The sequence below is a fragment of the Vidua chalybeata genome, chromosome 20 (assembly GCF_026979565.1).
Source record: "Vidua chalybeata isolate OUT-0048 chromosome 20, bVidCha1 merged haplotype, whole genome shotgun sequence".
In the NCBI taxonomy this organism is placed as follows: domain Eukaryota; kingdom Metazoa; phylum Chordata; class Aves; order Passeriformes; family Viduidae; genus Vidua; species Vidua chalybeata.
Window position 1 is genome coordinate 7,783,703 of NC_071549.1, and position 12,841 is coordinate 7,796,543.

At 46.8% G+C, this 12,841-nt stretch overlaps 1 protein-coding gene across 7 annotated transcripts in view; it reads left to right on the forward strand.

Moving 5' to 3' along the window:
• SPECC1 (sperm antigen with calponin homology and coiled-coil domains 1) overlaps positions 1 to 6,684 on the forward strand; it is an 87,656-nt gene extending 80,972 nt beyond the window's left edge. For all 7 annotated transcript variants that reach the window (XM_053961154.1, XM_053961151.1, XM_053961153.1 and 4 more), the window contains 3 exons: positions 447 to 563; positions 1,086 to 1,145; positions 1,849 to 6,684. In XM_053961154.1, the coding sequence (XP_053817129.1) occupies positions 447 to 563; positions 1,086 to 1,145; positions 1,849 to 1,938 (267 nt within the window). In that variant the 3' untranslated portion in view covers positions 1,939 to 6,684. The remainder of the gene's footprint in view (positions 1 to 446; positions 564 to 1,085; positions 1,146 to 1,848) is intronic.
• The last annotated feature ends 6,157 nt before the right edge of the window (positions 6,685 to 12,841 follow it).

Sequence of the window (12,841 nt, forward strand, 5' to 3'; positions counted from 1 at the left end):
ATCCTCAGAAATCTTGTGTTTTAAAGGACTTCTCTGCAGATGGGATGACTTCAAAATACCATTTTCTGTTTCTGTAGTCACTGCAACCCCATGGTTCTGGACCTCAGCTGTCATGAGCAGGGAAACTGTGAAACTCTGTGCACCTGAGTGCAGCCTTGTAGTTAGAGATGTGCCTGGCAAAGACCAATGCAAGTGTCTAGAAACAAGGCAAGGAAGATGGTTTTTGTCTGTATAAACTCCCAACTCTATTAGACTACTTCTTTGCAAATTTTTCTTCTTCACCTCCCTCCTTTTGGAGGTGGCGGTGGTGGGAGTGTCACCACCATTTCTAGCTCAGCTCTGGGTTTTTTGTTCCATGGCTCCATAAAAACTATTGTTTGGAGATTTTTTGTTGTTGTTGTTGTTGTGTAGCACTGTTCAAGGATGGCTCATGTTTTCTCTTTCAGAATATTGATATTACCAACTTCAGCAGCAGCTGGAGTGATGGGCTGGCCTTTTGTGCTCTCCTGCACACGTATTTGCCTGCACATATTCCTTACCAGGAGCTCAACAGCCAGGACAAAGTAAGTTGTGTAGTACATTTGCAGAATTCACAGTGAGAACAGAATGGATGAAAAGGGGAAGGAAACCCACAGTGAACTCCCAGAGAGAAATGCAGGGACTGAGTCAGTGACAAGTTGGCTGAGTCCAGTGAGTGCTGCAAATAAACACAAAGACAGTATCTAGCACAGTAAGAATTATATTATGTACAGGAATGCCTTATATTAATTAAAACCTCTGCAGAAACCTTTCACTCAAAGCAAAGACAGAACTTCAGTGGGTTTTCCCCCAGTGGTAACCGGTTTCACAACAAACTATTTGTCAAAAACAGAGGGTGTCACTCAGGCAGAAGTAGATGAGCTATTCAAAGACAAAACTTGTGAGTGAATAAGACTCAAAAAAGAGTCTGCTTGTCTGCAATTATGAATCCAAGGGTTTTGTTTTCAAATATACCTGCTCGTTTAAACTTACTGGGTAACCAGATGCAAGGAAAGGTTCAGGAATAGTGCTTTGATGTTAATCCTTTTGGACTTCCATTTTTACAGAAGAGAAATCTGCTGTTGGCATTTCAAGCTGCTGAAAGTGTGGGCATCAAACCCAGTCTGGTGAGTAATCTTTTAGCAAGGGGGCATTTGCTGCAAACACCATTCCAACACCTTTCCTTGTTGCTATGTCAGTGACCTTGCACTCAAAGTGTCACACAGTGCTGGGGAGGGCTGCACCACCCTCAGGATGGTGTTAGTAGAACTTCCAGAAAGAATTTGTAGAATCACAGAATAAATACAATTCGGAGGAACTGCTGAAGGTCATCCAGTATTGAAATGAGGGTATGGATTATGTCCTTCTTTTGGATGCCAGCTGCAGATTATTCATAATGTTATGCACAGACTTGCCATATTACATCATTACGTTAATGGTTGCACCATTTTGTTTCCTTTTGTTTTAGTGCTTTAAGTAACAGAAAGATGTTAAACTGTTTGTTAAACTGTTCAAGAAACCTTTTCCAAAATTACCTCTATGACAAGGGAGAGAGAAGTTTAATGTGAAGGGAAAACTATTATGGGGTTCATGAGTTAGATTCAGAAGCAGAGAAGGATCAGCTTAAATGAAGTCACATAGAGAACTGATCTTTGACTGCAGATGGAAGAAATATTTTAGATTGTGGAATGCATTAACAGATTTCAGAATTGCACTTGGCCAGTGGATCATTCCAGTGGTCCTGATGGCTTTAAGGGGCTCAGGAGTGGAAGCAGGGGGCTCAGGGGAGCCGTGCTGGGGTTGCCTGAGCGTGGTGCTGTGTCTGTGCAGGAGCTCAGCGAGATGATGCACACGGACCGGCCCGACTGGCAGAGCGTCATGCAGTACGTGGCCCAGATCTACAAGTACTTTGAGACCTGAGCTGCAGAGCAAGAGGTGGACACAAGTGGGGAAGAGAACAAAGAATGCTACAGATGCACTCGATCACTTTAAAAACCTGCGTGCTCCTCTTCCACAAGCAACCTAAGCTCTTAGTGTGAAAGGAAGCTCTTCCGTAGTTTCGATTCCATCTGGGACTGCAACCAAATAATTCCCTGTTGTCCACCTTTGCAAACCAAATCCATTGGTCAACTTACTCCCACGTGGAAATTGCAAAGCGTTTTCAAGCACACATGGGATATTTCTGAAGAGGATCCCTTGGGCTAACAACATTTGCCTTGACAGGAGACCTGCTACACAATGAAGTTTTAAGTCAATGTGGACTATGCTGGCACTCAAGGGAGGCTGGGAGATTAATATTAATACAAAAGCTCACAAAAATGCTCTTCTTGCCAAAACATGCTTAACTCATCCCAAGTACATGTTGTTTTCTTGCCTCCATGTATTTTATAAAACACCTTGACAGATGCACTTAAGTTGTAGAACCTTAACCTGAGTTACTTTCACACATCTCACCCAATAACAGCACTAATTTACTCATAGCACAACCAGCAGGATGGTAACAGGATCATTTGTAACTCAGAAACCACCCTCTGTTCATCACCAGTTAGTGAAATAACTCTGAAAGATCCTGTTAGGTGCTGGGACTTCATTTCAGCTCAAACAGAAATAATCTCTCTGAGGAAAAGCAGGTTTATTACTCCAACTTCATTACTTGATTACTCTGGGAAGCCAGAGCTTGGTTTCCTGGCTGACTGTGCAGGCACAGTTATCACAGGAGCATTGCAAATGCAGTTTAATAGCTTTACTTTGGAAGGTGCCAGTAATCAGGTGAGCAGTACAGTGACATCTCATATTTTTTATGGATTGAGTGGAGTAACTTCTTCCTTCTGTGTTGCTCCTGTCTGGTCAGCACAGCTGTGTCATTGCTGCCTAGAGGCAGGAATCTGGAGACAGCCTGTGCCCTGGGCCATGAAATACAGCCCATAGGGCACTGGAACGTGCTTGGAAGTGATGTTGTGCTGTAAAGGAACACAGTCATATATCAGCACCAGTGGAAGGTGCAGCTTCACTCCACAGATGACAGCCAGTGTAACTGGAGCCCGTCTGTGCCACGGAGCTCAGGCGCCAGAGAGCAGCTTCCCACCTCAGTAACACTGTTAGGGAAATGCCTGACAGGCACTGTTAAATGGCCATTACTCTGTTTCTCTCATTTCACCTGATGAAGTTAATTTTTGTGTTTGTCTCCAAGGATGGAAGCATCCAGCAGGCTGCTGGATTTGTTCTAGGAGCAGGTCTGGGAGAGCATGTAAAGGCTGCCTGGCTGTTTTAGGGCATGCTGGTAGGAGAAAGTTGGTGTTTAGTTACTGTGTTTAACCCTGATGCTTTGTGGACATTAGTCCTAGGGAGCTAGGGATCATTTCTCTTGCTCACTGTTCCTGCCTCCTGGAAAAAGGCTCATGAAATGGAAACGAGAGATTTCAGAGAACAGAATTGGTTTCAGGCTTTCAAGGGCTTTGCAGGTGGCTGATCTCAGCCTCTGGTTCCCCATAGTGTTTTGTTGTTTGATTTGATTTTACTTTGTAATGCTATTTAATTAATAAACAACATATTTCAGACTTTGTGTTCTCACAACAAAATACAGTACTCAGGAATAGATGGTAGACCCCAAAGTTGGGGAGTGCTTTGAACAAAGAGGATGCTGGAGGAAGGCAGTGTGTGCCTCTTCTGGGGGAGGAGAAAATCATCTCTTGCTCTTGGTTTTAGTCTGAAATTTATTCTAATCCATTGCCTCTGGGAAAGTCCGGTTCCAATCTTTGGAGGGCTGTGTGATAAAAATGGCCAGGGAGAGCACTGACAGTGCCCCTGCGTGCTGGGTGTCATCCTGCAGTGTGAGAAAGCAGCCGAGTGCTGCCACAGGCACTTCCTAGCAGGGGAGCCCTTTCTAGGTGGAATTCACTCTCCAGGATTTCTCAGCACACCCTGCTGTCCATAGAGAACCCGAGATGAGTTGCTCTAAAATACAGGATAAGATGGAAGAGGAAAACTCTGCTGAGCAGAGCACTGCAGGGTCCTGTGGCCTCGTGGATGCAGCAGCTCTTTTCCCTGGAGGTGTCCCTTGGCAGGGATCCCAAATCTCTCCAATGGGCTGGAGTTCAAAGCTGGAGTGAAGTCAGCACAGAAAATTCCATATTCCTCAGTGGGCTTTGGATTGGGCACTTGCAGGGATGAGAAAAACACTTTTAATTCCCAGTATCTGGTAAACATCTCAGAGTAAATGATGTAAAAAAGGGAATTTTAACCCTGTGGCGTGGGTCCAATGTGGCTCAGTGTCTGCTGGGTGTGTGTTACCTCCTGTGTGGGCATCCTCTGCTCCCAGGGCTCTTCTGACACTGCTCTGTCTCTCAAGGCTCACTTTACCCTTACAGACCATTCTGGGGGATCCAGCAGTTTTATTGGGTTTTTTTCCCAAATGTTTTGTGCAAAGCAATGTTTCTGTCAACTCTTTGCTGCTCGTTCTCCTATGCCCCCCCAGTAGCATAGACCAAACACTAATTCTACCCAGTTCTAGTGGTGTATTCCTATTTTTTTTACTTAGCTAGGAGTTAGAACACAGAGTTGTAGTAGGGAAGAAGATACTTGTTTTACCTTTTCTTCAGCGTTACTGTTCTATCCTCAAACCTGCAAAACATCTCATTTTGATACTTTGAGAGACAGTTTTCCAGATTATTTTTTTAAATTAAGGATATTGCTTATTTGTTCATTTAACTGTTACAATACTGGGGAGGGGGGAGGTTCTTCCTTTTAAACCTTGCACAGTTACATTTCTAGACCTTGATTTTCACAAGTTGCTGTTGTTTTTTCACACTGCCTTAAAATTTCAGTATCAATTTAAATTTATCCTACACAAGATGCTACAGGCCTGGTTTTGAGAGGCTCTGCAGGCCCTTGTGAGACATCTCAAATTGGAGCTGCAAAAACTAAAGTTCCAGCTGCCTTTAAAGTTAGGAAATTTAATTAAGTTAAGCAAGAGGGTATATGGATAGACTTTACAGAAGTTCTGAGAATTCTCTGAAAATGTCCTGAATGTGATGATATGACAGGGATGGTGTTGAGCAGTAGGTTTGCCTGAACTGCCTAAATCCTTTCTGACTTTGCCTCTTGGGAGTAATGGATCTTTCCCTGGTGTGCAGGCAGATAAATCTTGTCCCTTGCTCCCTAAATTGTCAGTCACGGGCACCACCTGGATACCTGGGGAGCCTGTGGGACTGCAGGGAAGCAAAGAGCTGATTTGGGATGAGCACGTGAGAAGAAGGGCTAGGAAGGGGGTTCCAGTGACATTCCTGGAGGGATGTGGCAGCGTGTTGTGCTGTGGTGTCGGAGAGGAAAGGAATTGTGAGAGGCGCAGTCCTGCTCCTGGGATTTCGGGTGAGACAGAGAAGGTACAGATTGTTTCGTGGCTTGGGAAGGTACAGAGGTGTGAGGAGTGAGCCCAGCCCTGTGAGGAGGTTTTCTAGAAGGGCTGAAGAGCTTTTCCAGAAGGTTCCTGGTGAGACTGAGGGAGAGGCCAGCGTGTGAGGAGAGGGACAGGGCACACCTGGGGCTCTTTGTCACAAAGGACATCAGAGAGTCTGTGTGGACTGTCAGCTTGAGGGGCATTCCTCCTAAGAGTGCAGCCTGGGGGTCTCAGCAGGTGAGGAGAGGACACAGCACAATTGGCTGCCCTTGCCAGGCTCCCCTTCCTGTGCCCGTGACAGCCATGGCAACACGAAGGGGACAAAGACTTCCCCTTCTTCCTGCACTGCAGCAAGGCAGCAGTGCTAAGCAGAGGGATTTGGGCCTTATGCAGGGTCCCTTTGAGGTTTAGCAGTTTTCTTTCTGTGATTTGAAGTTGTTTTTTTACAGGTTTTCTCTCTTGTTTTGTACATGCAACCAGTTCTGTGCAAGTTTTCTGTCCAAACCAAGTGCACGTGGGCAGAATGATTGGTTCTTCCCAGTTTGATTCTTCACCTGGAACTCTTCAAAAATCCACCTTTTGGCTTCCCTGACTTTCCCCCTTCCTTGGCAATGACCACACGAGCCTGGGCTCGTTGGTTTGTTCATCCCTCCCTCATCCTGCTGTGCTGGGGGTACCAGCAGCAAGGATCTGACTGGGCCAGCTCTTGGCAAAGCTGAGCCTTGTGCATCTGATCACAGGCAGGGGCTGTATGGGATGAGATTATGCATTTTCCTGTCACAAGAGGGCTTTTTGCCTAAAAAAGACTCAGGGCATGGAGCATTAAGACATTTCTAAACCCAGCAATAAGTTCTACTATGCTCAGCTGTGTTGGTTTGTACCAACTCCAGTGCCATCGACGCTCGCTCACCGACACAGTGCAGAACCAGCTTCTCACTGAACTGCAAGTGACTTTTTATTCTCAACTGATGGTCTCTCCATTTTTGACTTGCACGTGTGCCAAGTCCCATTGGGCAGAGCTGGACACAATGTTTTTATTGACTGTTGGTCCAGGCTTGAGTTTGTCATATGGGATGATCACCTCTGACAGTTTTAGCTTTCCCTGTTGGGTACAGATGTTACATCATAATCTAATTTATACAAAGAGCACATTAGAATGTACATACTAAGCATTGCAGATTTGGACATGCTAATATTTAAATATTAACATTATTAAAATGTATGATGCAAAATCTGTGTAATATTTCTAATAAATCTTTTTCTGTTTCTGAGGTTTGTTGAAATGTTTCAGTTACCTACATACAATACAAAATCCAAAGTATCTCCCATCCCTGGAAGTGTTCAAGACCAGTTTGGAGGCAATCTGGAAGGTGAGATGACAGCTCCCACAGTTCAAAGCACCTGGGAGGCAGTGACAGAGCATTGCAGAGGGTGAGCAGTGTGTGCCAAAAACATCCCTTGGAGTCTTCTTCAGGCACCATCCCCTCCACCCACAGAGCTTTCAAAGGTGCTGAGTTCAAATTCCAGAACACTTTCACAGAGGCTGCTTTTGTCTCACAAAGATGGTGGCAGCAATACCAGAACAATCCAGCTGCTGAGTCAGCAAAGAAAACTGAGATGATAAAAGAAATGGGCATTTAAAGCTCTTCAGACCTCTCAGGTGTGTTTATGTCCAGCTGGGCAGGTGAAACCGTGTGGGAAAAGTTGTCATTTACATAACCCAAGCTACTTTGCCTTTCCTCACCTAAGTACTGTGTTTCAGCCCTGGATTTGTAATGCTGAGCATTAAGTGATGCCCCCAGGCTCTGCTGTCTCTTTTCAGAGTACACTCCTGGTGCTTTGATTCATTGGTGGGGACAGCTGGATTCTCTGTGGACATGGCCAGTGAGTGAGAGCCATGCTTAGGTCTGGTTCAGCAAGAGACTGAAAATGAAAGCTGAGGCAGATGTTTTCCCAGGGTGATTTGTGGGTGGTTGTAGGTGGGGTGAGAGGACAAGATCCAGGGCTGCTCTGTGGCTCAGTGTGCTTTCAGAGCCAAGTGACTCCTGGCGCTTGGAGAACGTGGATTGGCATGGAAAGAAGAATTCCCTTCCTGACTGGTGAAAGGTGGAAGCCAGAACAGAGGGAAGAGAAGCATAAGCAATGTGAGTAGAATAAAGAGTCTTCCAGATGGGCTGCAAAGGTCAGAAGCAGGTGGTTGGAGCCTCACAGAATTATTCAGTTTGATACTGGAATGGAGCAGGACTCTGGAGTAAATGTCACCCAGGAGAGTCAGGTGGTGGGGGAGTCACTGGTTTTATTGAGCATAACAGGAAGAAAATGAGGCTGTAAAATGCCAGCGTGGGTAAACATTATTCACACATCCAGAAAGTGACCTGCTTTCCCCTCTTAAATACACAGCAATGACCGAGGCTTCATCCTCAGCCCCTCAGCAAGAGTTTAAGCTGGTTAAAGAGAAGGTAACAAGATTAAGAGACTTAACATGGGAGCAAATGCCTTTCTTAACCTGCTCCGCACAGCTGCACACCTTCTGTGCAAAGCTCCTGTTAAAACTTCTCTTGGCTAAAAAAAAAAAAAAAAAAAAAAAAAGAATTTATAGCAGTTCAAACCTTTGTTCCACCTTGATGTGCTGTAACTTTTGCCTCCTCGGTCAGCTCATCCTTTGTCTCACAGGAAGCCACTCCCAGGCTCTAATCGTGGAGACAAAGGAGCTCCCCAGGTGAGCGATTCCTCAGGACATTCCCAACATTCTCCCAACAGGATGAAACTCCTGGGAGGTGAGGCTGCAACCATGACTCTTCTTGGTTTTTTTTTCAGTTATAGAACATTTGTTACTTTCCTAACCCAAATTTGAACTTACAGCCAGGACAGGTTCAGTGAAAACTGTGATTGAAGGTGTTCGGCCCAGGCAAACCAAATGTGTCTGAATAAAAATAATTTATTCATAAATAATAATCTCTGCACAGCCTGGGAGCCCTTCTGGGAAGGGAGAGCTCTGTCTGAGGCTTGCAGAGGGGTTAATAATATTAATAATAAATAATATGCCATGGGATAGTGCAGGCCAGTTCTTCCCTTCAGCTGTGATTAGACTCTGCTTTCAGAGGGACTGAGCTCAGAGGGTTTTTGATAGAGTCCTGCAAGGATGGAAACCACATTAACCAAGCTCTTGGGCTTTAACAGCACCAGGTTTCCTTTTGCCAGTGGTTGTAGAGCGTGGATGAAACAAAACCCTCATCTCTGATGGAGCAATGCAGCAGGGGCTGTGTAATAACGACCTTGGGGGTCAGACAGGCTTTGAGTGCAGATTCAGTGTTTGCTGCCAGCTGCCTGTGCACAGGAAGGTTGGTCCTGGTGCTGCCCCTGCATTTGCTCATTTGTATTTTTGTGTGTATTCTGCAGTTTCCCTTCACCACAGCTAAGCTGCTCTTTAACCCCTGGGTGACCTGCCTGTGAAAGCAGCCTGATTTTTGGGGATCAAAAGTGGTTTCAGAGCTCTGGCTGGGACCTGGAACACCAGAGGTTTCTAAGTCCTCTGACAGCCACAGGTGATCTCAATAATAATAACAGATACTTGTAAATCATGAGCTCATCTTGCCCAGAGAAAGCTGGCTGAGGGATTTGAACTAAAGCTTGCTTTTCTCCAGTATTTGAGCATAATTCCATATTCAGAGCAGTTGTGGTGCACCCATTCAAAACCTTTCACTGCATTAATTTGGAGCTCCAAATGTCACATCTGTACATGAACCTGAATTGCTGTAAAGGCTGGGGCTGAGGACTCATTTCCCTGATGTCAGGGCTTGGCAGGGAGCAGAACCACTTCTCCTTTTGCTGTGAAGTGTTGATTGGGAGAGAGGAGGACACTCGGCCAGTTCTGGGTGTATGAACTCGTGGAGGTTCTGCCCAGGAAGCAGCTCAGCTCTGAATGAAGCAATCACAGCTTGTTTGAATTGCAGAGGGTATCAGTGCCTGTCCAGCTTCTCCGGAGCTGATGTTGGCCTGGAAACACAACGATTTCTCGGGCAGATTGGCTGTACCAGCCCCACCAGCATAAAGGGGACGCTGGGAGCCCCGTGCAGGGCTCAGCACTGCCGGGATTGAGCAGCAGCTTTGCTTCACAAATCCTGCTGGAAGAGGCACTTGGCTTTCCACCCCAGAAGCTGGTTAGTACACAAAACCAAACACAGAGAAAAAAATGAAAAGCTTCTTCAAAATGATGTTCTCATACCTTGGACTCCGCTCAGCCAAAATCCTTCCTTTTTAATTCAACTGCTTTGGTGGAGCCGTTTATGGTTTATTTTTTCTTTTCAGTCCTATGGTGACTTCTTTGTTTTCTAATGAAACAATTTCTAAAGAATTCACACACCTGCATTGTTGTGAGATGAGTTCTTGCAGATAATTTAAAGCACCGGTTTGAGATTCCAGGATAATACACACTTATTATCTGGCAATGACCCTGGGGACTAGGAAAATCCAAGTTTGTTCATCCACAGTTTACAATCTTAACGAAGTTTTTCTGTTTGGTTTTCCAAGGGTTTTGCTGAATGATTGAAATCTCCAGTATGGAAATAGCTTTCCCTGGAATTTCACTCTTTGTTTTCCATCTCTTCCAGCAAAATGCCTGCAGCCCTACAGTTACCAACCTCACCCTGGGCCATTCCTCTCCTCATAATTTAATTCATGGCTCACCAGGAGCCTTTGATGTGCTAATGCTCAGCACAATGTGGGCAATAAACATGCAGAGGTGCCTGCAAGTTATCCAAAACCATCCATTCCTTTCACCTGGCTTGGGCAGACCGGGCAGTTCAGCCTGTCGCTGGCAGCACCATTTCAAAGGCGGTTTTTGGTACCTGCTCTGTGGTTTAGGGGTTGCGTTCTGTCTTGGGAATCTTTTCTTGGAGTCAGGCTCAGGACAGGCTCTGTCTTGTCCAGGCAAACAGCTCAGAAGTACCAGTGGAGGCTTGAGTGGGGATGGGGCTCTGGAGGCAGTGCCAGCGCTGCCAGGCTGGTGGCAGTGCCTCTGTCTCTCCTGATTCCCCCGGGTCGCGGGCAGTTTTGGGGTGGAGCTGCCCTCCACGGGAAGGGATGGATGATAGTTCCTCTGCTTGAAAGCCACCAGTGCTGGGCTGATGCCCTGCACCACCCCAGCGGCAGCTCTGCCCACTGCTGCAGCACTCACAGGTCGATGCAGGGCTGCCAAAGCCAATATGATGATGTGCCTGAAGCAGCAAGACAGACGGACTTCTTATATGGCATCCACCTTAGTTTTTGATAGCCAGACCATATCTGTGTCCCTTTGTAGCAGAGATAATCCCACTTCAGTGCTTGTTCTTTAACTCTGTGGGCTTAGAGAGGAAAATTTGTTGTTGAGGTTGCTGAGGAGTGTCTGAGCTGGCAAATCTGGCTGCGGGACCAGCAAGAACATCTCAGCTCTCACTGGCTCGGGAGATTTCTTTGTGCTCAGAGCCTTGCCCCGTGGGCCGGCCGGGCCCTGGCCGGGTGTGTGTGCAGGGATGTGTTGTGGGGCTCCTCTCCAGCTCTTTGTGGCTGGGCCAAGAGCGCTGGAGGTGTGAAGGCACAGCTCGCTCGGGAAGTCCTCGGAGCGGCCGGAGCAGGAGAGATCACAGGGGCTGCAGGAAGAGCTCGGCCTCCGAAGCGGCAGCTCCGCTCCCCCGGGACGGCAGCGACAGAAGAACAGCACGTACGAGGCTGGAGGGCTCCTGCCGAGCCGCGGGGCCAGCGGCCGCGGCCGCCCCAGGGCGCCGCTCCCTTCTCCCAGCGCAGCTCCGCTCGCAACGCGGGATCCCTTTCAATCGCCTTCCCTCGGAACAAAGGAGCCGGGACACTTCTTGCACTTGAAAGCAGCAGACTGGGGCTGCTGCTGTTCCCTACGTGAGTGTTGGGAGGCGAATCCCTGGAGGGAAGTGGAATCCAGGAAAATAATAGTAGTGGTGATTCATCTGTGTCTGACATCGGAGCATCCAGCAGGGCTCCGGTGCTGCCATGGTGCTGTTGCACTCTAATTCTTGAATGGATTCATCACCTGTCATGCTGCCGGCTCTGGGCTGTGTTTACCTCGATGGTTCTGTGATTTCCTTGCTCCTTTACAGATTCCAGAAGATAAATTTGCAGCCTCTCACCTGTGGATGCCCCGAGCCCCGGGAGCTGCGCACGTTCAGTTGGTGTTTCCTGGAGGGTGTGTGATGCCAGATATTTTAAGAGGGCTCAAAGAGCACAGCTGGAGGGCAGGATCTGGGAATGGGCTCATCCCGTTCTTCCTGCCAGCGGGATTTAACCACGTTTGGTAGAACAGAGCTGAGCACACTTGTCCTTGGCTCCCCTTGCAGCAGTTGTACTGGGAGGAAGCTCAGCTGCACCAGTTACTGCCAGAATAAACCACTGGACCTTGGCACAGGTTCTGCTGCTTTGGAGAGCCATGAATCTCCCTGTAATGCAAAATCCACAATATTCACTGCCTCGCTACCTGTCTCACAGAGACCTTGCCCAAACAACCTATTCATCAGAACCTGAAATAATGGTTTCTCTGTTCGTGTCTGACTTGACAAACCACAATTTCCCTGGGCTCAGCCTGTAATAAGTGCTTCCATGATCACAAAAGCAGATCTTTCTCTAATAAAATGTATCCACTGCAGAAAGTTAATTCTGGTTTTGCTGAGGTGCTGTAAAGCAGCAGAAGGTGGCTGTTGGCACATGTTCCTGCACTAGGAAAACAATGTGTGTAAAAACCCTGATGTAAATCCATCCCTTTGCGGGGAAAAGTGCTTCTCTGTGATAATTTACATAATTATAACAGGCTCTGCACGAGGGAAGCTGTGCACATCCCAAAATAATAAATAAACCAAACCAGTGTGGGCAAGTTCAGGATCCAGCCAGTGATGATGGAGCAGCCAGACCTGGGGCTGTGAACCTTGAGCTCACCTCAAACTCTGCTGCTCCTTTCAGGACACTTCCAGGCAAAAACTGAGGTTTGAATCCCGGGATTTAAGGGCTTCCCTGTTCATGCCATCATGGGATTGGTTCTTCCCTGTGACAGCAGAGTGCCTGGAATGCAAAGTGCAAACGTGGTGGTGGGAGTGCAGAGGGCAGCACTGTGATGCTCCTGTGTGCAGATCCTTCTGTGTGTCCCCATCAAATTAAACGTACCCCTGGCACAGCTTGCTTTCAGCATCCTGAGATGTCCAACTTGATAAAAATTACTTTGTTCAATATAAATTGAGAGTCCCCTTTGTATCTGTCTGACCCAAAGCATTGCTGGTCAACAGGAGAGTTTCCATTTGCACTACACCCAAAGGAATAATTTCAATCTTCTTTTTCCCATATGTTTTTTGCTCTGATTTAACTCTGGATCCTCAGAAAACATTCCCTTCTGCAGGATTTAGTTTACAACTTTGTTTAAAAAAAGAGAAATCA